Genomic DNA, 22,897 nt, shown 5'->3' on the forward strand with positions numbered 1-22,897 from the left:
AAGAACTTACTACATCTTAGGATAAGGAGACTGAACATCTAAGGACATTAAGATATGGCTTAATCACAGTACAAGATGTTCTCCCTGCCAAAGCGGGCTGCTTTGTTGTGTGTGACACGGGAGTGCTTGTGACCTGGATGGAGTCCTTTCTCGGAATTTACACATCCAGGAAGAAAGAGACATCCTTCCTCTGGGAAAGCAAAGCCTCCTACTGTGGAATTACTCTAAATTTTCCAAATTCTCTTTTCCACAGCAGCTAGCCAAGGAGCAGCTAGCCAAGTGCTGGATTTCCCTTTCCTATCTGGGAAGTCAGTTCATGAACACTAGCGACATAATCCAATGCTGTGTTGCAGAAGTAAATACCCTGGGACAGCATTTCATAGCATCACCCCTCTGCACCCCAGAAAGGGTCTGGCCACTGGACAAGGGCTGACCTCCTTTCCAGAACCCTGCAGGGTGAAGGGTTTGGGGGCAAAGTTTGCTCAGGATTGTGGGGTGTCCCAGGAGCCTGAAAAGGGCTTCACCAGGGCCACTCTGCCTATAGCCCTTTCTTTCTTTCTTTCTTTCTTTCTTTCTTTCTTTCTTTCTTTCTTTCTTTCTTTCTTTCTTTCTTTTTTTTTTGTAGAACAATAAACACCTTTATTAATGACCTATGAATGATGGCTTACTTGCCTTCTCAGGCTTTGATCTTCCTCAGATAGAACTCCAGCTCTTTGCCTTCTAGCACACAGCCATCTGCTCGGCCACACTGGCCTGGGCTTGAGACAGCGCAGGCAGGAAGCTTGCCCTGTCGGAACTGCTCCTCCAGAAGACTGCTGATTTTGGCGGTTTGTTTACTCCCATCATATTTCTTTTGAATTTTCTTTGATTGTTTTTGTTTCAAATCTCTTCCTCCTCAGAAGTCAGCTTGGTTCCCTTCTTGCAGGCCAGGAACAGTGTATAGTGGGACTTGTACCACAGTCGGTACAGTGTGCTGTTGATAAGCACAGCGCCGTTCCTCACCACGGTCTTGGTGAGGACCAGCTCATTATTGGATGCATTGTAGACAACATCAGTGATCCTTGTTTTGTGAGTACAACGCTCAGGGACCCAGGAAAAGTTCTCCACGTCCACTCTTAGGGCACGGTACTTCTTATTGCCTTCTTGAACTTGGACTGTGTGTACGTGACAAGGGCCAATCTTAGCGTCGGCAGCAGGACGTCCCAGCTCATACTTCATACTTCTCATGGTAGGTACTTTCTCTTACCCTGGGTCTTGAGGGTCCTGTGCCAGTTGTTCCAAGATGTCTATTGCTTGGCACTGGCTGGAATGAGCTAGAGCCCTGCCTTAGTCAGGGTTTCTATTGCTGTGAAGAGACACCATGACCATGGCAACTCTTATAAAGGAAAACATTTAATTGGGGCTGGTTTCAGAGGTTTAGTCCGTTATCATCATGGTAGGGAGCATGGCAGCATGCAGGCAGACATGGTGCTGGAGAAGGAGCTGAGAGTTCCACATCTGGATCTACAGGCAGCAGGAAGAGAGACAGTGGGCCTGGCATGGGCCTTCAAAACTTCAAAGCCCACCCCCAGTGACACACTTCCTCCAACAAGGCCACACCTCCTAATCCTTCCAAATAGTGTCACTCCTTTAGCATTCAAATATATGAGTCTACAGGGGATCTTTCTTTCTTTCTTTCTTTCTTTCTTTCTTTCTTTCTTTCTTTCTTTCTTTCTTTCTTTTCTTTTTTTTTTTTTTGAGACAGGGTTTCTCTGTGTAGCTTTGGAGCCTTTCCTGGAACTCACTCTGTAGCCCAGGCTGGCCTTGAACTTACAGAGATCTGCCTGCCTCTGCCTCTCGAGTGCTGGGATTAAAGGCGTACGCCACCACCACTCGGCATATGGGGGCCATTCAACACCACAAACCCCTTACTGAAGACCCTCATTGACAGGGACACACATTCCTGGTCCCTTTTCCCAGAACAGGTGTGTGTGTGTGTGTGTGTGTGTGTGTGTGTGTGTGTGTGCACAGGAGTGTGGAAAACAGAGGTTGGGTGCTTAGGCCTTGTTCCTCAGGTACTGTATCAGCTCTCCTGTTTTTTGAGGCAGTTCCTCAGGGTCTAGAGCTTCCCAGGTAAACTAGAGCAGCTGGTTAGCAAGCCCCAGGGACCTGCCCAGTTCCACATCCCTCCCAGTGCTGAGATTACAGATTACAGATTACTGCCATGTACAGTTTTGAACGTGAAGGTCAAATACAGGGCCTCATGCTTTTGTGGCTAGTTTACTGACTGAGCGGTCTCCACAAGGAGATCTGTGTTCTCAGAGCAGAGAGTGGACACTGTCCCAAGAGGCCAGGACCCTTTCTACCACTAAAGTCAGTGACTCCAGGTACTGTTTCAGAAGACAGAAAGATCCAGGGTTTTTCCAAATTGTTTTTTAACCCAAGAGCGTAAATAATCTTTAAAGCCAAAACTTTTTATTACAGAAAGTTTTTTTTTTTTTTCATTAAAAAAGAAGACAGGCCGGGCAATGGTGGCGCACACCTTTAATCCCAGCACTCGGGAGGCAGAGCCAGGCGGATCTCTGTGAGTTCGAGGCCAGCCTGGGCTACCAAGTGAGTCCCAGGAAAGGCGCAAAGCTACACAGAGAAACCCTGTCTTGAAAAACCAAAAAAAAAAAAAAAAAAAGAAGACGGGCCGGGCAGTGGTGAAGCACGCCTTTAATCCCAGTACTCAGGAGGCAGAGCCAGGCAGATCTCTGTGAGTTCGAGGCAAGCCTGGTCTATAGAGCGATATCCAGGACAGGTACCAAAACTACACAGAGAAACCCTGTCTCAAAAAACAAAAAAAACAAAAAAAAAACCAACAACAACAACAAAAAAAAAAAAAAAAAAAGGAAGAGGAGTTTTTTGGGTTTTTTTGAGAAATTTCTTCATTCTTGTTCTTTTCTTGAGTTATAAAAGTTTGTCTTTGCCAGGCGGTGATGGCACATGCCTTTAATCCCAGCAACTCAGGCGACAGAGACAGGTGGATTTCTGAGTTCAAGGCCAGCCTGGTCTACAAAGAGAGTTCCAAGACAGCCAGTACCGTTACACAGAGAAACCTTGTCTCAAAAAACAAAACAAAACAAAACGAAAATTGTCTTTGCCTTGAATGTCGAAGTGGACCTATTTGGGGAGATAAAAGACCAATGAGTGTTGGCGCAAAGAAGCCGAGATCCACCCGCCTCTGCCCCGCAAGTGCTGGGATTACAGGGTGCACCACCACCACCTGGCCAACATTTGCATATTTAACCCACACTAGCAGCCAGGGCTAGCAAAGAGACTTGATTTTACTGACGAGAACACATTGAAAAAATCCAGAGAGCTTTGTGGGGAGGACTTTTACTTTTCACCAAAGGAAACATTCCACTCCCCCAACACACCCCCACCCACCCACACCCCCGCCTCTTATTCCTTACTTGAAGGCGGTTTCAGGTTGTACCGGTTCTGTGGAGACAAACTGAAAGATGAAATTCAAACCCGTGAAGATGGAAAGTGTGGTGCACCTCTGGGTGTGGCACTTTAAGCTCGAAGACAGAAGACGACCCTCGCTAGTGAACTGACTTTAAGGCAAGGGATACTCGGGATTATCCGGTGGACCCAGGGGGGTCCTCCGGGGGTCCTTTAAAGTGGAAATACGAACTGTGAAGAGTTGAGAGGCTGAAAGAATGCAGGGGTGGAACTTGTTCTGAAAACGCAGGGCAGCGATGTCAGGAGTGAAACTGACACGGTTAGCTTGTAGAGAATATTTGTAGAACCGTAGTAAATACGCATGTATCATCCCTGTAGTTAAAAGGACAGAACAGGATCCGAGACAAACAGCACATTTGCAGCACATTTGTCCTTTTGTCCACTAGAGGGCAGAAGCCGAATGAAAGTTTTCAACTGGATTTCTTAAGGCTGCACTCTACCTCCTCCTTCCATTTTGGTGGACTTGACAAATTGTTGTTTTGCGTGAATTTGTTTTGTTTTTGTGACAGGGTCTTACTATGTATGCCTGGCTAGCCTGGAACTCACTATATAGACCAGACTGGCCTAGAATTTACAGGGATCCCCTTGCCTCTGCCTCCCAAGGGCCGGGATTAAAGGCATGTATCACCACAGACTGTTGTGAGCATGTTGTCTTAATGTCAGGGCTCAGAAAAACGCTATTCCCAAATATCACATGATCTGGCTACACCTCTTCAAAGTATTTACCCAAAGGATTCAAAGGTAGACTACAACAGAGAAATCTGCACGCACATGTTTAATCGTGGCTGTTTTCACACTCATCCAGTTACGGAAATAAATGACCTATGGTTGTAACGATGTGTAGACTGCCACTGTCTAATGCCGGCTCTGGCTCCGGCTTGTTGAGCTCTAGCTGAAGGAATAAGTATGGAGGACTTTCTACCATGGCTTGAATAAAGCAGACTGCCGTCGGGGATAAAGAGGAATACAAGCAGTGAAGAAACTGTGCTGCCTGCAGGAAAATGGATTGATCTAGGGATCATCATGTTAAGCACAATAAGCCAGACAGAAAAAGCAAATATGTTTTCTCTCGTAGGTGGAGTTTCTGGAGGTTTGATCGGAGACAGAGAAGTACATGGGAGGCTATTGGGAAGGGGAGGGGTTGGTGGGACAGGAAAGGGTTGTGGAAGGGTACAACGACCAAAGGGCATTGTATGTATGGATGAAATGTTACAATGGCACCCTTTCTTATGTGTAATTAATATACACTGATAAAACTAATTTCAGTGAAAGAAAAAGACAACAGATATTGGAGGCCCCCAAAAGCATCTTTTTTAGCCTCCCCAGCTCTGGTGGCCACCAGTGTGCTGTCTAAGAGTTTGACTTTACCTCACTGACGTGGAGTCACACAGCATCCGACTCTGTGACTGGCTTATTTTAGTTTACAGGATGACTTAGGTTCGTGCACGTTATAGCACATGGCAGGATTTCCATTCAGGGTGCAAATATACTACATCCCTTCATCCCTTCATCTGTTACTACAAGTTCAGATTGCTTTTGAGACCATTTCTGCAGTGGACATGGGAGTGCACATCTGTTCCAAATTCCATTTCTGTTTGTTTAGTTCTACATCCAGATGTGGGATCACAAATCAATTAATGATTAACCTTTATAGGCTGTGCCACCATGAGCATTCTTGGTATATTAGCCTTCAGTCTGACTACAAAATTGATGGTGGGCCTCGGGAGACGACTCAGTTGGCAAAGTGCTTGCCATACAAGCCTGAGGAACTGGATTTGGTCCCCAACACGTATATAAACAGCTACGTAGGGCTGCAGGCCTATATAGTGGTAAGGGCTGGAGGCAGGGGGATCTCCGGGGTTTCTAGCTGAACCTCTGGGAGTCTAGCTGAAGCGCTGAACTCCAGGTGCAGAGAAGGAGTGAGAGAGAGACCCAGCATCAACAACTAGGGTGGAGAGCAACTGAGGAAGACGGTTATCACCAGCATCTGGCCTCTGAGTTCAAAAGTGTGCAAATGCACACACATGCACACACACACACACACACACATATGCACTAAGGTCTCCTTAGTGTCATCTGTATTTAGTTAAAGTCTACTGATAACGAGCATATGTGCATGGCCCACTGGTGTTGAGTCTCTTTTCAGGAGCTGTTTACTAGCTCTGCATTATAAAGTGTTTGTTTGTTTTGGTTTTTTTAGTTCTTGTTTGTTTTTCAACACAGGGTTTCTCTGTGTAGCCCTGGCCGTCCTAGAACTCACTCTGTAGACCAGGCTGGTTTTTAACTCAGGGATCCACTTGCCTCTGCCTCCCAAGTGCTAGGATTAAAGGCCTGTGCCACCACCACCCAGTGGGTTATAGTAATTTTAAAGACATTGATTGCTGCACACATGAACCAGCATTTGTCATGTATTTTGAGAGTCTTTATTTGTATTTTGAAATTTGTGAAGTTTTTTTTTTTTTTTTACTTTTTTGAAAACTGTGGCCAAATTGTTATCTCGACGGCAGGAGCAAGGCAGCCGAGGAGAAGCTGGCTGCCTTCCAAAACTGTTCCTTTTTAATTTTTTAAAAAAGCATTTAAATTGGGTTTACTCCTTTTATTTTGTGTGTGAGTGTTTTTGCCTGCGTGTATATCTGTGTATCCCATGTGTGCTTGGTGCCTGTGGAGGCTAGCAAAGGGCATCAGATCCTCCGGAACTGGAGTTATAGCGGTTGTGAACCAGCGTGCGGGTGCCGGGAATCAAGCCTGGGTCCTCTGTAAGACAAACAAGTGCTCTTAACCACTGAGCCATTTCTCCAGCGCCCCCCATGACCACTTTCCAGTATTATTTCTTATGAAATTAAAGGTTGATATTATTTCAGTCTTCGTATCTCTATGTCTTTTTCTTTATAGTTTCTTGTTTACTTGGGGTCCCTGGAAATACTTTCTCACTATACATAATTAAAACATAGTTGAAAAAAATTTCTGCATTTTATAATTCCTTGTAATAATCTTTGATATAAAGAACAAAACATGAACCCACGCCTTTTATTCATTTTTCAGTTTTTTTATGTATTTCCTGCATGCCAGGCGAGCACTCTCTACCACTACCCTAGCCACCATGTCGTTTTAAAGGCCCATCCTGACACCAGTGTTGAACCATCACCCCCTTCCACCCGCTGACTGGAAATGTCATCCTCACACCCTCATAGCGGTCCTGTCTGGGTGGCTGCTCCTCGCCTCCACTGTTCTCTTTTTCCTTTGATTTTTAGCGTACCCATTCTTCCGATTCCTGTCTTAGATCTCATTCTTCCGATTCCTGTCTTAGATCTCATCTGTACCATGTTCCTAGACCTTTTTGTCCCCCAGACATTTTCTTGTTCTCAGCATCTTTTTTTTTTTTTTTCAAGTTTAAAATGAATCGCTTCACTTTTGTATTAAAGGGAAGAGGAACAAATGCCACTCAAGGCAGGGAACTTGAGCATGTGAGGCTCTTGGAGCTGAAGGGGTTTGGAAGCTCTCAGAAGCTCCTGCCCTGACCCTCTGCCCCACTCTTGACTGCATCCTTGAAACCAGGGTTCCTCGTGCCCAAGGTGAGTGGTAGGAACTGGAAGCCCTTTACTCAAATGCAAGCCATGAAATCTGGAAAGGCCACTCCCTTCCTTCCCCACTTGAACCTTTATTCCAGAAGGTCCTGGCATAAGCCCGAGCAGAAGTAACGCTACACTGAGAGGCCAGGAAGAATTTTAACAGTGGCTTTTCTGGGTTTTTCCATGCTCTGCCCCACTATCTCCAGCCAGCCAGCCGTGGTGGTGCCTGTCTGGAATCCAGCACTTGGAAGGTAGTGTAAGGAGCATCAAGGCTAGCCTCAGCTACTTGGCAAGTTTCAGGCAAGCCTGGGTTAAATGAGACCCTGTCCCAACCAAAAACCAGAAACATTGTGTCACGCTAATGTAGTTACATACTACACACACACACACACACACACACACACACTTTAAAAATATTAATAAAATAGTTCTCTCTGTCCTGGGTCTTCATTTCTGAGGGCTTTGGGGTCATGTAAAACTTTGATCAAACAAAATGTATCATTCTTGGCTCTTGTTAACTGTAGTCTTAGCTACTTGCTTGTTATGGTGATGAAAACACCCTAACAAAAGAAACTTAAGAGTTTACTTTGGCTTACAGCTCTAGAGGGATACAGTCCATCATGGCAGGGAAGCCAGGACAGACATGGTGGAGCAGAAGGCTGGCTGGCCACATTGTGTCTACACACAGGAAGAAAAGAGCATGAACAGGTTATGAAAATCCAATCCCTGCTTCTAATAATCCACTTTCTCCAGCAAGGATCTGCCTCCTGAAAATTACCTTCTTAAAGAGAGCCACCAGCTGGGGAGCAAGGGGTCAAACACTTGAGTCTATGGAGAACATTTCACACTCAGACCACAACACCTGTCTAAGCCATCTAATGGAGGAGCATTGGTTGTCACCCTTAGGCTGGCTATGGAAAGGGCTCATCTCTCCTCACCCCTACGTAAACAGTGGACATACAAAGGGTACCCAGATGAATAAGACAGTTCAAAGCACTGTCTACAGTAATTAGACAGAAGATGGATGCAATGGGTCTGGGGTGTAGCTCAGTGGTAGAGCACTTGCCTAGCATACACAAGACACCAGAATAAAGATTTTTAAAGGACACACTTGGAGGACATGTCTCAACAGCAATGGGTTAACGGTGCCGGAAGAGGCACAGGGAGCTAAAGAGGGATGTGGACTCCATAGCACATCAGCAGTGTGTTTGGATGAGACATCAAAGATGAGTTAGATGCCCATGAGAGAGCCAATTTGGGGAGTGTTGAGGGCTCAGGGTGGCTGTGGCAATGTGGGCGATCACTCACTAGCCTTGTGGGCAGCTGATGAAAGAGATGAGGTGTCTTCGCCAAGACTGCCTCCAACACCAGGCGGACTCGGAGGTCTCTCTCTTCAAGTCCTTCAACACCCCTTCCCAATTCACCTAACACAGAACAGAACATTCTTTTCGCCCACATGTCTGCTCTGTTCCCATACACTCTGTGATCTTCACACGGCCCTCCCTGCCCGCCCTCCCTCCACCCTCCCCTAGCTTATGGCCTCCTGCAGGCTGTGCTCTGCCTTCCTCTCCACACAGTGGTTATTTTTTGTGCTCAGGAAAATTTCTACTTAGGCATTTGTTTCTTTCTTAGGCCTTCCCCTATGATCACTCTCTCTCTCCCTCGCTCTGTCTCTCTGTGTCTCTGTCTCTCTCTGTCTGCCTCTCTCTCTCTCTCTCTCTCTCTCTCTCTCTCTCTCTCTCTCTCTCTCTCTCTGTGTGTGTGTGTGTGTGTGTGTGTGTGTGTGTGTGTGTGTGTGTGTCGTGGGAGTGAGTCTCAAATATCAAGCCAGACTCACTCTAGTCCAGGTCTGCAAACTCTCCTAGCAAATGGTCTTTGTTATTTCTTCCCTGAAGACTCTTTGCTCTCTAAGCCTTTTTTGTTGTTTTGTTTTGTTATGCTATTTTAAGACGGGGTCTCACTATGTAGCCCTGGCTGTACTAGGACTCAACTCACTTTATAGACCAGGCTGGCCTCAAACTCACAAAAATCCTCCTGCCTCTGCCTCTGAAATTTCTGGGATTAAAGTACGAGCCACCATTGCCCTCCGGGCGTTTGTTTGTTTGTTTGTTTGTTTGCTTGTTTTTTGTTTTGTTTTGTTTAATCTCCTGCTCCAGGACTGCTGTTCTTCCTGCCCCAGTCTCATCTGTCAGCTGGTCAGAGGACCCCAGAGCGGTCTGGCCCTTGGGACCCAGGAAGCCCTCCTGGACACAGTGGACATAGTCTTTTTTGCCTCCATCATTTCTTACGTTGCCTGCTCTTCATGCTCCATTCTTGTATGTCAATCTGATACCACAAAGCAACAGAAAGTACAGCCCTGTAGCCCTATCTTTCAGACCCCCAACACGCTTCTAGAAGATTCCTCCCATTAAGCTTGTCTGCAGGGAGGAGTCATGGCACAGGGAGCAGGCATCACATGGGCTGTGGTTTCCCCTGGGGCTGCCCCTTTCTGCCAAGGCCACCCCAGGCAAGTGAACCTGTTTCCTTTCCCGTGAAATGCTGGTGTCAGCTCTCCAGACTGTCCTGAGAAACCTATGGTGGCGTCAAGTCTCACACTCGCTGCAAACATGTGGCTGTCACCACAATTATCACTATTTCCTCCTTGGTGAAACTCAGGTGAGACGTCTCAGGGGAAGAGAACGTTCTCCCCAGGTCTCCTTGTGGTCTTTTGTCAAATGTGTTGGTTTACAGACTTCAGTCTGAATAACCTGGGGAAAGTAGAGAAGGAGACCGAGAAGGGGCACACTGTCCTTGGCTCTGTTCCAGTGACTTCTGAACCTGAGGTTCCCACACCCCTGTTCCCTGAGGGCTTTGTGTTGTAGCTGCCCATGGCGCTGCCAGGAGTTTGGCAGATAGCCAGGGCTCCCCCGCAGCACCAGTCCCTGACGCCCCAGGCCACACAGGGGCAACAAGGGGATGAGGGCTCTGGCCCCAGGCTGGCTCTGGCTTCTGGTCTCTTGGGAGTCCCTACCTCGGATCCTCCTCTGGGGAGCCCATCATTGCAACACCTTGGCCCTTAGTCTCTCTCTGTTGAAAGCAAACGGCTCCTTTTCTGTTCATGGGTTGTATAGGAGCCCACCATCTGAGGAGACAGCCATAGGCCACTGGTGCACAGCCATACCACAGGTGTCTTTATCACCTGCTCACATTCAGATTCCTGGCTATTGACAGGATCTGGTGACAGCCGGCTGGCTGCTATAAGCTACCTGCTCCATACCGATAACACTCATCTCCACTTTGTAGCAAAATCGTGCGCAGCCTGAGGATGGGTAAGTTTTTTGGGCCCGATGGAAAGGCTGGCCCCTCACTGATGCCAAGTCCTGACCAGAGAGCCACTTCATCCTCTCTGACAGTTCTGTCTCCTGGCCTTCCACGGCCTTCCTGCTTTAAACGGCGGTGGCAAGCAGGAGGCAGCAAACCTCTCTGGGCACACCCCCAAGCCTGGCAGCGTTTCCAATGGGAGAGGCCCTTGGCCCAGTTTGGGCTGATTGATAGCTAGCGCTACATCCTAAAATAGAGAATCATGGGTTCAAGGCCAGCCTGGGCTCCACAGAGAGACTTGGAGAAAGAAAAAAAAAAAAAAAAAGAGTATCTTTACAACATAAAGGACGCTGCCAGGGCCAGGGATTTAGCTCAGTGGTAGAGTGCTCGCCTCATAAGCACAAGGCCCACGAGGCCCTGGGTTTGGTTCCCAGTACTACAGCAAACAAAACAAAGGATGTGTCTAAAGACTGGCTTGTGACCCAGCTACAGCCTATAAAGAACTGAGCCTGGCCGAGAAAGGATTTCAGGGAAAGCGGCTAGTGTACCGGCGTACGGAGGGCAGGTGCAAACGTTGCTGTGGAACAAGGGGGATGAGCAGACTCGGGCCCAGGAAGGAGTTGTGGCCACAGAAGTTTCCAGAAGCTCTAGCAGAAGGAAGGAGAAACAGATTTGAAAGGGATCTGGATGGCTGGAACGATCAGAATGTTAAGCCTGAGGTGCCTCCTCCCCGCACTCTGAGTTGGCCTGGGTCGTTACTTGACCTGTATGAACGGACCACCCCCTTCTCCTTGTCTTCACATCGCTGATGCCTCCAGTCTGTTGGTAGAATGCGGTGCAGTATGGGGCAGGGACAGTCTGGACCGGTCTCCCCCTGGCCTCTTCCCTTCACTCAGGAAATGGTTTGCCTAGTTCGGTGGCTGCCAGGTTGTCACACCAGGCCTCTCTGGTGAATGAGCTGCCCCAAGTCTTGTCATCTGTCTGCAAGCGTTCCCACCTTCCTCAGGAATCTCCAGGCTTCTCTGTCAGAGGCACTCGCTCAGTGGTCAGTGATCAGCGCTTCTGTGGCTGCTGTGAGAGACCAGACCTGCCTTCAAGAAGCCTACAGAGTGGTGGGGGAAGGCTTGTCCCTGAGTCACTAGTCACAGGAGAATGACGGGGAGTCCTCGGATGCTCACACGTGGGACCGTGGATAAGTTCCTTGGTAAGGTGACTTCAAACGTAGCTGGGAAGGAGTGTGGAGTCTTGGCGGGAAGGAGGACTCTCAGGTTGAGACTGTTTAAACCAGCAGCCGAAGAAGAAAGGCAGCTTACTGTCCACAGACTCGCATGTGAAGTCAGTGGCAACAGATACATCTGAATGGTCTCAGCATTTTGAGACAGTGGGTTCTCATCCAGCTCCCTGATTTGATGGATTACTCTGCATTTGCATGAAATACCAGATGTCTACCATTCTGACCGTGGGAACCTGCCTTGCATATTCCGGATACCCAAGCCACTACTGACTTGTCAGCGTTCAGATGCCACAGCCGGGAGCGACAGGTGTGTCCTCATGCCATTCTTGTTCAGCTGGCTTGATTCTCTTCCACAGAAATCCTCCCGGGGTTTAATACAGGATCTGGTATACTCCCTTGATTACGAAGTTGTCTCATTCTTTGATGTCTACCTCCATCAGACTGTAGTCATCAAAGCCACTGGAGCTGTGGGTTCTCCCGCAAGGGACCAGGACAAAGCCCTACGGACTGACACCCGAGCGGGGAGAGGTCAGACAGAGAATGGAGAAGGCTGGGGAAGAGGAAAGGGTGGTTCTGCATCTACAAGCAAGATGAGACTTGAAGGGCTGGGAGGCGCGCTGGGAGGCTGAGAGTGCCCTGCTGAAGCTAGATCAACATGGGGCCAGGCGTGAGGTGGGAAGGGAGCAAGCACAGACTGTTCCTGAGGAAGTCTGTGAGAAAGGGCAGGGAGGAATGGAGCAATAGTCGCAGGAGGGCGTGTCTCTGATGGGTAAGGTTTGAGCAGGACAGAAAGTCTGCTCTGGCTTAGCAGCTTCCTGGCTGTAGCATGTCCACACCGATGTGACAGCGAGTTGGCCTGTGGGCAGGGACTCACACAAGTGTCTACCTCTAACGACACCATTGATGACACGGGCCATAAGCATACCGTAGTGCCCATGGGGCGGAGTTGACACCCCAGAAAGTCTGGCTGGGCAGCAAGGAAGCTGGAGCTCATGGAAACACTGCTGACCAGGGGGTGGGAACAGAGAAAGAGGAGAAAAATAGAGAAACAGCTTTGGATAAACGCAGACTGATTTTGGAAATCCACAAACACCCAAAAGATAACGGGGCTGGGTTTTAAAACATATGTCAAAATCTTCCAGAGCCCCTAGGTTTGTACAGAGCCCAGGGCTTCTGTGGACAGCTGGTGACTGTGGGTGGGCATGGCCGATGTGACCATACCTGCTTCAGGGGAAGTGAGCTATGGTGACAATATTTGAGGACTAAAGGACAGCAGCAGAAGCTGTCTCCAGCTACTGGGAGAGAGGCTCTGAAGTCTGGCCGGCACTGCTGATTACAGGCAAAGAAAGGGAACTTAGAAGAATTGGGCACATCTTGTACAATGGAATCTACTAAGGAGACTTTCAGGTTGGTCGCTGTCTTACTTAAACTATAATGGAATGCCCAGGTCTCCAAGAAAGTGGAAATGAGCATTTGAGTTAACTAACATTAGAACACAACAAATGTAACTCTTCAAGCTAAAATACACAAAGTGTGTGTGTGTGTGTGTGTGTGTGTGTGTGTGTGTGCGCACGCACATGCCCTTGGAGGCCAGAAGACATTGGCTATTGTTTCTCTGGTTCAGTTTACCTTGTTGATTCTTTGTTTTTTGTTTTTGTTTTGAGACAAGGTCTCACCGAGTAGTCCTGGCTGTCCTGGATCTCGCTCTGTAGACCAGGATGGCCTCAAACTCACAGAGATCTGCCTGCCTCTGCCTCCCAAGTGCTGGGATGCTGGAACTAAAGGCATGCATCACTAAGCCCAGCCTGCTTGGTTGTTTTGTTTTTGAGATAGGGTCTTTCACTTTTACCAGGCACTCATCAAGTAGGTCAGGCTGGCTGGCTAGTGAGCCCCAGGGGTCTGTCTGTCTCTATTTCTCCAGCCTGAGATTGTAAGTGACCCACTCTACCTGACTTTCTTTCTTTCTTTTTTTTTTTTTTTTTGGTTTTTTGAGACAGGGTCTCTCTGTGTAGCTTTGCGCCTTTTCCTGGAACTCACTTGGTAGCCCAGGCTGGCCTCGAACTCACAGAGATCCACCTGGCTCTGCCTCCCGAGTGCTGGGATTAAAGGCGTGCGCCACCACCGCCCAGCCTACACTGCCCCGCTTTTTAAACAGGTTCTGGGGATCAAACTCAGGTCCTCACTGGGTGACAAGCATTTTTCTGATTGAGCCATCTCTCCAGCCCACATAAGTTATGTTTCAAAAGAAAAGTAGACCTTTGCTCCTAACCAAGGTGAAAAAAGAGACTATATTTACCCTCCCACAGGAAGCACTCCCCCTGCCCCCAACGAGGCAGGGAGGACGGACAAAACATAGAAAACAATGGTTCTCGGGGACCTGGACATGAGCAACACAACCACTGACCTTGGGATGAGGGAAGCAAATTATTTCCTCCAGCTCTTTCACAGCGCCTAAAAACCAGCAGGAATCCAGAGGGAAAAGCTGACTCTAAAATAATTGCTTGTTGTGATCTTTGAGGAACGAAAGATGAGATTATTTGAAAAAAATCAAAGACGAATTCAAAAACTGTGAATATGGAAGAGTAGACATTTGAGGAAGAAATTAATGAGCATCCGATAGGTCAGAAGAGAATCTCAAATCTCAGCAAATGCAACCACAAAGGAACTATGGGGAGGAATCTGAGATGAGGAGAAAGGAGGTGAGGCAGAAGCCCCGTTTCAAGGTTTATAGTTGATTTAAAGTGAGAGAAAACATTATAGCTCGATGTAAACGCTGGGTGGGGTGTGGCAGTCCCCCTGTAATCCCAGGAACTGGAAGGAGGAGGTAGGGGATCCCTGGAACTGTATTAGTGAGCTCTGGGTTCAGTTGGGAGTCCTTGCCTCGGTGAATGTACACGTGCATGCACCTGAACACACACTGTGAGCACACGCCACACGCAATGCACGTAAAAAGATTTTATTTAAACATAGGCCAGCAAGGTCCTCAGAAGGCAAAAGCACTTAGTTCACAAACATGACGATCTGCACCCCACAGTGGAAGGCAAGAACCGACTCCCCAATGCTGTCCTCTGACCTCTACAATGCACCAAGGCACATACGTGCACACACATAATAATAATAATAATAAACAAATAAAAAATTAAAAATTAAGCCATTAACTCATAGCTGACTTCTTAGCAGAAACAACAGGATCTGCAAGACAATAGCATGCCTGTAACAATGAAAACACAAAGTGACGAACGCTGTGGACGTGAGTGCTCCAGCAGGTCATAAGCGGTATTCATGAAAAACCGGAGAGTTTGAAAAGGTCTCAGGAGGTGGGAGGGCACTGAGCAGGCGACTAAAGAAGTTTTGGGAGATGCTTCTCGGCAGAAGAGAGGAAACTTGCCAATGGCTGGAACACTGAGTGCGTCAGCTTGGAGGAGGCAGAGCTTCTGGTACTGGGAGGGGGATGGGAAGGACAGTGGAGGCAAGATGGAAAGGAATCTGCGTCTACAGGCAATGGGGTATCGAAGAGCTTCCGTAGTATCTCCGTCTTGCTCCTTGGTGGGATTCCCTAGCCAGAGGCAGTCTCACTTCCTCATGAAGTATTGCATGGTCCTACGATGTCTCCTTTCCTTACTCAGAGTGCTTCGAACTGTAGACAGACATTGGGTCAGCCTAGACTGGACTTTTGCTCCCTCGAGAGGAAGTATTATTAAGCTGCCATTTTGAAAGACTCCAGTCACAGGAACCTCATTTCCACTTTCACTTGCGCCTCTGGGGCAAGGACGAGACATCCACAGAGAAGAGAAAGCCAGTTGGTTCCCCTTCACAGTTTCTTCCACATGCTGACCTTTGATTTTCCTCCTTCTGCACATGCACTTCTGTTCACCACAGCCTTCCTCCATCGGTCACCAGGAGGGCAGGTGTTCCTCAGGCACTCACATACTGTCAGCAGCAGCTCATATGACCTCTGAACTGCTTTCTTCCCCTCATCTCTGAGGGGCCCTTCTGCTGGCTGTGCTCCTCTGCCGTGCTGCTCTGATGTGTCTGGCATACACCCTTACATAATTTATGAGTCTTTAAAGAAAAATCCATGGTGTTCTTTAGTGGGTGTTTCAAGTTACATCAATAGCATTGTGCTTTTAGGATCCTGAAATCTGGTTTACTAGACTGAAACCCATACTCCCAATCTTTTCTATTTTGTTCACCTCCCTAAAGATTTTTGGTTTGGGTAGGAGTTAGTTCCTTTAGGATTTCTCAGCTTTAGCATTTGGCGATTTCACATTTCAGTCATAAACTGGGCATCGTGGGGGCATGCATATAATCCTAGCACCTAAGAAGCTGAGGTGGGGGGAGGTTATCATGAGTTCGAGGACAGCTTAGGCTATCCAGTGACTATAAGGCAAGCCAGGGCTACTTAGGGAAACATTGTATCCAAACCAAAAAAAGTGCAACAGTCAGGGAAACCCCAGGGGCCTCCAAAACCATACAGGCCACTGCCGTTGCTCTTGGCTCCCCGCCAGAACTAGGCCCGAAAGGCCTTTGCTGAAAACGCTGCAGACTTTTATCACAAGACAGAAAAATCAATGAAACAAGCTAGAAGCTCCTCCCCTACGGGCTAGTTTTCATATTATCAGAAGGTGCTATGTAGGATGCTGTGGGGGAAATTTTGTCAACAGTCTTATCCAGCAGTAAATCCTGCAGCCACAATACCAAACTGCCAGGCAGGTTGTACCGTATGGTGCAACAGTGGTAGGGTTGTTATGGATGCAAACAACTGCTTTATGATTGGATTTGAGGTCCGCTCCACAGGAGAGAATTCATGCCTAGTTCTATAAAGATGGTCGTGAGCCTGTGATTGGGAAGCCATAGGCCCTGGGAAGGGGACCTAATACTATTGCTTTGTTAAGTAGTCATGGTATCAAACTGCCTTCTAGATATTTATGTCTATATCTATAGATTAGTCCTGTACTCAGCCTTCATCAGAGAAACTTCTAATTGCAGAGGGGTGATGGTTAATACAGAAACCCATAACTGGCCAGAATGTGATGGTGGAATAAGTGATGGCAGAATAACATAAATGGAGTGTCTATATGATCTTCTCCGAGGCTCAGGGTGTAAAGAATATAAGATCCAAGGGGTTAGGAGATGTAGAGCAAAAGGTTGTCTTCTGGATGTGATCTAGCCGTTGCACATGGTAACTCACTCCAATGGTGGCTATCCACACAAGACCTGAACAGAACTGTAGCTCATCAATATTTCATCAGAAGTGGGAGAGGAGCTGTGAGTTCCAACCTCTCCCTGAGGCTCTATTAGCGATTAATGCTTTCTTGGGCTTTTTTGGGGGGGGAGCAGTCTGGCAGTGGGAATGTGATGATATTTTGTTTGTGCTCTGACAAATAAAGCTTGCCTGGAGATCAAAGTGCTGGCCACTAGTTAACTGAACAAGTTAGGCAGTGGTGGCACACAACTTTACTCCCAGCCCTTGAGATCTCATGCCGTTGATCCCAGTACTTGGGAAGGCACATGCCTTTAATTCTAGCACTAGGGAGGTGGAGACAGGAAGTGATATGGCAGAGAGAGGAATATAAAGCGGGAGGAGACAGGAGCCCCCCCTTTTCCAGGCTGAGGAATTGTGGAGGTAAGAGGTGACTGTGGCTGTTTTACATCTCTGATCTTTCAGCATTTACCCCTGTATCTGACTCCGGATTTGTATCAATGAGACCAGCGGAATTCGTGCTACACGGGGAGGTCACTGTCTTCAGTGGTCTAGCTGCTGTTGTATTGCCTACGCTGCAAATAACCTTCCGCTCACACTCATTTGAGCAACTCTCATTAAACTTAGTGGGTCACATACAAAAGGAAGACAGGAAAGTGGGAGAGGGAGCTGCTGGGAAGAAGAAAGGCCTCAATGGTAGAAAGAAGGAGGTAAGAGCGAGGAATGAATGAATAAAATTCATTATATAAATGCAAGAAACTGTCACAAGAATTTTAAAGAAGCAAGCAAACAAACAAAATACACATGAACCAAAACAAAAAACTTTCTCCGTTAACTTAGTAAGAGCTCTTCTTCTGATGGTTGTATGTAATAAGAAAGGGATTCACAGAGGGGCATCAGTGCCACAGATGTATACACCCATTTAGTTAAAGTAGACAGTGACAAGTGTTTCTAGAACAGCCAGACCATTCTGTGTCGCTACTGTCAATGCAGGAAGCTTCATTTTTACAAACTGACCACTGGGTATTGCCCAGCTTTCAGCATTAGTCAGAATTGTGGGGATCAGAGTGCCTTTCTGTTTGGGGTTCTCTTTTGCCCACTGCCCATTTTCCTAATGGGTTTCTTATCTTTTTTTTTTCTTGTTCTATAAAACATCCCTGTATATCCTAGAACACTTCTGTTACATACAACTAACAGCTATGGAAATGTGTTTGCACATTTAAACACGACACACACCGCCATAAGCATTTATAGAGTGCTGGAAGTGTGGACGAGGTGACTGAGGAACTGGGTTTTTAAATATTATTTAATTTTCAACAGCTTAAATGTGTGGCTGCATTCCTGCTGAGTTCCTCCTGGCCTGGCTCCAGAGAGTAGCACCTAGTCCTAATCCATCTTTTGTTTAACTGATACCTTTTGTTTCTCTGATCTTCCTATGTGAATCTTGTCTCAGAGTCTCCCAAGGATACAAAGCCTGTGCAAAACTTAGTTCAGAAAACCTGGAAAGCCGTGGTACCTGAAACATTGAGGCATTTGCCCTTGGCATTGTATTTTGGGGAGCTTCTTTCTGGTTGTTTTGAGCACATGGAAATCAACTTGCTAAAGTGTAAATATTGAGAAAAATAAAAATACCCTGGGCAAAGGGAAAGTGTTTCAGTCCTTAGAGGCTGTGAAAGGCTAGATTCATTCTTAAGGTGCCTCTGAGTCTTCTTTTCATGGAATCGCATGAACCCACACACCTGTGCCGTGACACTTCACGACATAAATGTAAATGTCACTAGCAATAGGTGTCCAGCTGCTGTCATCTTGGACAGTTCAGGGTCTATCTATTGGTCCTTTGTCAGGTTTTTGCCACTGTAAAGATCTTCACCCCAAATATCTTCTGTCAACTGTCCAATGACTCGGTCTACTGAACCTTTTGTAAAGCAGAAACCCTTAACTTTGATCTTAGCTTTTGCTCTGTGATTGGCATTTTAGGGGTCATGGTCTTCTGTAGGATGGACTTTCTACCAAGTTCAATTTTACCAGGCTGTTCCACAGCAGGCTGAGGGAGTGGCTTAGTGGGTAAGCGTATGTGCTGTGAAAGCTACCCAGAACCCACAGAAAAACTGCGTGTGGCCATGGACACCTGCAGCACTAGTACTGGAAGACGGGGACAAGGGGATTTCTGAGATCCGGCCACTCAACAGAGCTGAACAATGGCAAATTCTGAATTCAGGGAGAGACCCTCTCTCAAGGGAATACAGCAGAGCATGATAGAGAAGGACCCCAATGCTGTCTGGCCTCTGCAAACACACACACACACACACACACACACACACACACACACACACACACTCATAATTTCCCAAAATCTTCTATAATTTTAAGTGTTGCCTTCAATTTTTAGTTCTTTAATCTGATCAGTGTTCCGATTTATACACAGTGTAAAGTAAAACTTACTTCACTTTACCCAGATGGAAGGCGGTCTACTTACGAAACAATGCCTCCTTTCCCTCCAGAGCGTGGGAGCACTTTTAGAAAGGTCATGAAGCTCCAGTCACACCAAGGCACATTTGAGTTCTGTATTGTGCACTCGTCTCCATCTGCCTGCTCCTGTGCAGGCCGCCCTGTATTGACACCACTCTTCTGAAGCGTTTATGGGTAATTGTTAGGACAACTTGCCCTTCCTTGTCTCATTATCAAATTGACTCAGCTATCTGGTAATTATACGTGTCTTAGTGCACACAGGTCTTTATACTGAAGTTGCATTTTTTAACAGGTAGCATATAACCAAGGGCTGCTTTTTAAAAGTCCAACCCGATAATCTGAGCATGCTCACTGCCCATGACTACTGATGTAGTTGTGTTGAAATCTTTCATCCTGGCATTTATTTCCTGTGTGTACCCTGTTCTTTGTTTCTCTGCCCTCCTTTTCTGCCGTATTTGCTGCTGATTATATTTTATGACCCCATCTTATCTGTTGCTTCATTGAAGGTCACTCTTTGTTATATTATTTTTGTCTTGCTTTAGGGTTACAGTATCCATCTTTAATGTACCAAATTATGTTATATTACCCATATATTTTGCAGGAATCTTCCAGAAGTGTGCTCCGATCTCTCCCCTCCAGGTCTTTGTAATAGTGTTGTCTTAGGTTTTACCTCTAAACCCAACAACATACGGTTATTGCTTTTGCTTTAAGCAGTCCATTATCTTTATGTGAGATTTAAAAAATAAAAACCATCTTTCTAGTTCCTCATAGAATTGCTGTTCCTAACTCTCATTTCTTTGAGGAAATCCAATTCTCTGTCCAATGTCATTGTCCTGTCTACAGGACTTCTCTCAAATGCTTCTTGTAATATGAGTTTTCTGGTGATGGATTCCTTCTATTTTTATTTGAAGAACAGTTTTGCTTTGTCTTCTGCTTTGAAAGATAGTTTGTTGAATAAGGAACTTTGGATTGACTGATTTATATAAAATTAAAGATATGTTTCATGATTTTTTTGCTTACATTGTTTCCAGAAAGGAGTCTTGTTCATGCCTGTGTCTGTTCATATGTGGCCCTTCCCCAGAGACAGGGCAGAAGAATCCTACACTGCTGCGCTGACCATGTTTGTGACTGAGCCTCTTAATGCAGACTCAAGGTCAGGCCCCCCAGTTTCCCCTGCCTCCCCTTCCATCCTTTCCTCCTAGACCATCTTTGCTCCTTTGTGAGTCCCTGACAAACCACAGAACAGCTCAGCAACAGGGTCCTCACAGCTGCCACACTTGACACGACTCAGAGTGGGCAACCAAAGAACCAGAGAACACCCACCCGAAAAGGCAAGGCCAGATTTCTATACCTAAAAACACTTAAAATGTCATAAGTCCAGATGCCTAGATCCCAGTGCAAAAACAGAGGTGAATAACCAAGACCATGTGCCTCTGTCAGAAGGAAGGAGCCTGGTGTAGCAGGAGAAAACAAATGACCTGGAGCAGAAGGCAAGGACTTCAAAAGCGCAATTATGAAGATGTTCAAGGACCTTAAAGAGGAGAAGAATAAATGCTTTCAGGAAGATCATGAAAATACAAAGAGTAGAATTAAATAACTAATACAACTCAAGATACGAAAGTAGAATTTAACAATGAAATAGAATCACTAAAGAAAACCCAAGCTGAAAAAAAGCTGGAAATGAAAAACTTAGACTATCAAACAAAAAGACCTCTGAGGTAAGTCTCACCAACAGATTAAAAAACAAGAGAGAATTTTAGGTCTTGAAAACAAGGTAGAAGAAATGCATATCTCAATCAAAGACAAATCTAAATCTAAAAAAACTCCAAGAAAGCTGGCACACTATGAAAAGACCAAACCTACAAATACTACGTATAGAAGAAGGAGAAGAAACCTAGGTCAAAGGCACAGAAAATATTTTTAACAAAATGATAAACATAAATGATACAAAAAGCTCACAGAACACCAAATAGGCAGGGCCAGAAAAGAAATTCCCCATGATAATCAAAACAGTGAATGGACAGGACGAGGAAAGGACATTAAAATCTGGAAGGGAGAAAGACCAGGTCATATATAAAGCAGGCCCATTAGAATAGCAGCTGACTTTTCAGTGGAGACTCTGGAAGCCAGAAAGGCCTACACGGATGTTCCACAAAGTCCGAGAAGCCATAGATGCCAGCCCAAACTACTATACCCAGCAATTGGCAGAGAAAGAAAAACATTTCATGATAAAAACAATTCTACCCTTTCCGCGCTACTCTGGGACGGGTCCATACGGCGTTGTTCTTGATTCCCGTCGTAACTTAAAGGGAAACTTACACAATGTCCGGAGCCCTTGATGTCCTGCAGATGAAGGAGGAGGATGTCCTCAAATTCCTTGCTGCAGGAACCCACTTAGGTGGCACCAACCTTGACTTTCAGATGGAGCAGTACATCTACAAAAGGAAAAGTGATGGTATCTACATCATAAATCTGAAGAGGACCTGGGAGAAGCTGTTGCTTGCAGCCCGTGCTATTGTTGCCATTGAGAACCCTGCTGATGTCAGCGTCATCTCCTCCAGGAACACTGGGCAGCGAGCTGTGCTGAAGTTTGCTGCCGCCACTGGAGCCACTCCGATTGCTGGCCGCTTCACCCCTGGGACCTTCACTAACCAGATCCAAGCAGCCTTCAGGGAGCCGCGGCTTCTAGTGGTGACTGATCCCAGAGCTGACCACCAGCCCCTCACAGAGGCGTCTTATGTCAACCTGCCCACCATTGCGCTGTGTAACACAGACTCTCCTCTGCGCTACGTGGACATTGCCATCCCATGCAACAATAAGGGAGCGCACTCAGTGGGTCTGATGTGGTGGATGCTGGCCCGGGAAGTACTCCGCATGCGTGGCACTATCTCCCGTGAGCACCCATGGGAAGTTATGCCTGATCTTTACTTCTACAGAGACCCAGAGGAGATTGAGAAGGAGGAACAGGCTGCTGCCGAGAAGGCTGTGACCAAGGAGGAATTCCAGGGTGAATGGACTGCACCAGCTCCTGAGTTCACTGCTGCTCAGCCAGAGGTGGCAGACTGGTCTGAGGGTGTACAGGTGCCCTCTGTACCCATCCAGCAGTTCCCTACTGAAGACTGGAGTGCCCAGCCAGCCACTGAGGACTGGTCCGCAGCTCCTACAGCGCAGGCCACCGAGTGGGTTGGAGCCACCACTGAGTGGTCCTGAGCTTTTCTGCAGACACCTGAGCAAAGGGAAAAAAGGTGGAAGGAAAATAAAGTTCCTACAAGCTGTCAAAAAAAAAAAAAAAAAAAAAAACAATTCTAGGCAATTTCTGTACAGCAATCCAGCTCTACATAAGGTGCTAGAAGGAAAACTTCAGTCTGAAGAGAAGGTTCACCACCTCCAAGAGGACACAAGGAATAAATAATCTCAGAACAATTAATCAAAGTAGGGAACCTGTACCACCACAAGAAAATAACAGGAATTAGTAGACATTAATTACTACCAACAATATTAATGGTCTCAATTCTCCAATAAAAAGTCACTAACAAATTGGATTAGAAAACAGGATCTGGGTCCACCTGGCCCTGCTTGGCCTGGGGAAGTGGAGAACACCCACAGGCCCACTGGGCACAATTAGGATGAGCA

At 46.7% G+C, this 22,897-nt stretch overlaps 1 protein-coding gene and 1 pseudogene across 1 annotated transcript; one reads left to right on the forward strand and one right to left on the reverse strand.

Moving 5' to 3' along the window:
• Positions 1-664: 664 nt before the first annotated feature.
• Positions 665-10,312, reverse strand: LOC131896121 (small ribosomal subunit protein eS8-like; annotated as a pseudogene).
• Positions 10,313-21,514: 11,202 nt separating this feature from the next.
• Positions 21,515-22,489, forward strand: LOC131895656 (small ribosomal subunit protein uS2). Its single transcript, XM_059246133.1, has one exon. It carries the CDS (start codon positions 21,587-21,589, stop codon positions 22,472-22,474), a length of 888 nt encoding a protein of 295 aa, XP_059102116.1. The 5' UTR covers positions 21,515-21,586; the 3' UTR covers positions 22,475-22,489.
• The last annotated feature ends 408 nt before the right edge of the window (positions 22,490-22,897 follow it).

Source organism: Peromyscus eremicus, chromosome 19, assembly GCF_949786415.1.
Source record: "Peromyscus eremicus chromosome 19, PerEre_H2_v1, whole genome shotgun sequence".
NCBI lineage: Eukaryota > Metazoa > Chordata > Mammalia > Rodentia > Cricetidae > Peromyscus > Peromyscus eremicus.

Excerpts from the sequence above, each read along its gene's own strand:
- LOC131895656 (XM_059246133.1), top strand. The coding sequence starts at position 21,587 with ATGTCCGGAGCCCTTGATGTCCTGCAGATGAAGGAGGAGGATGTCCTC.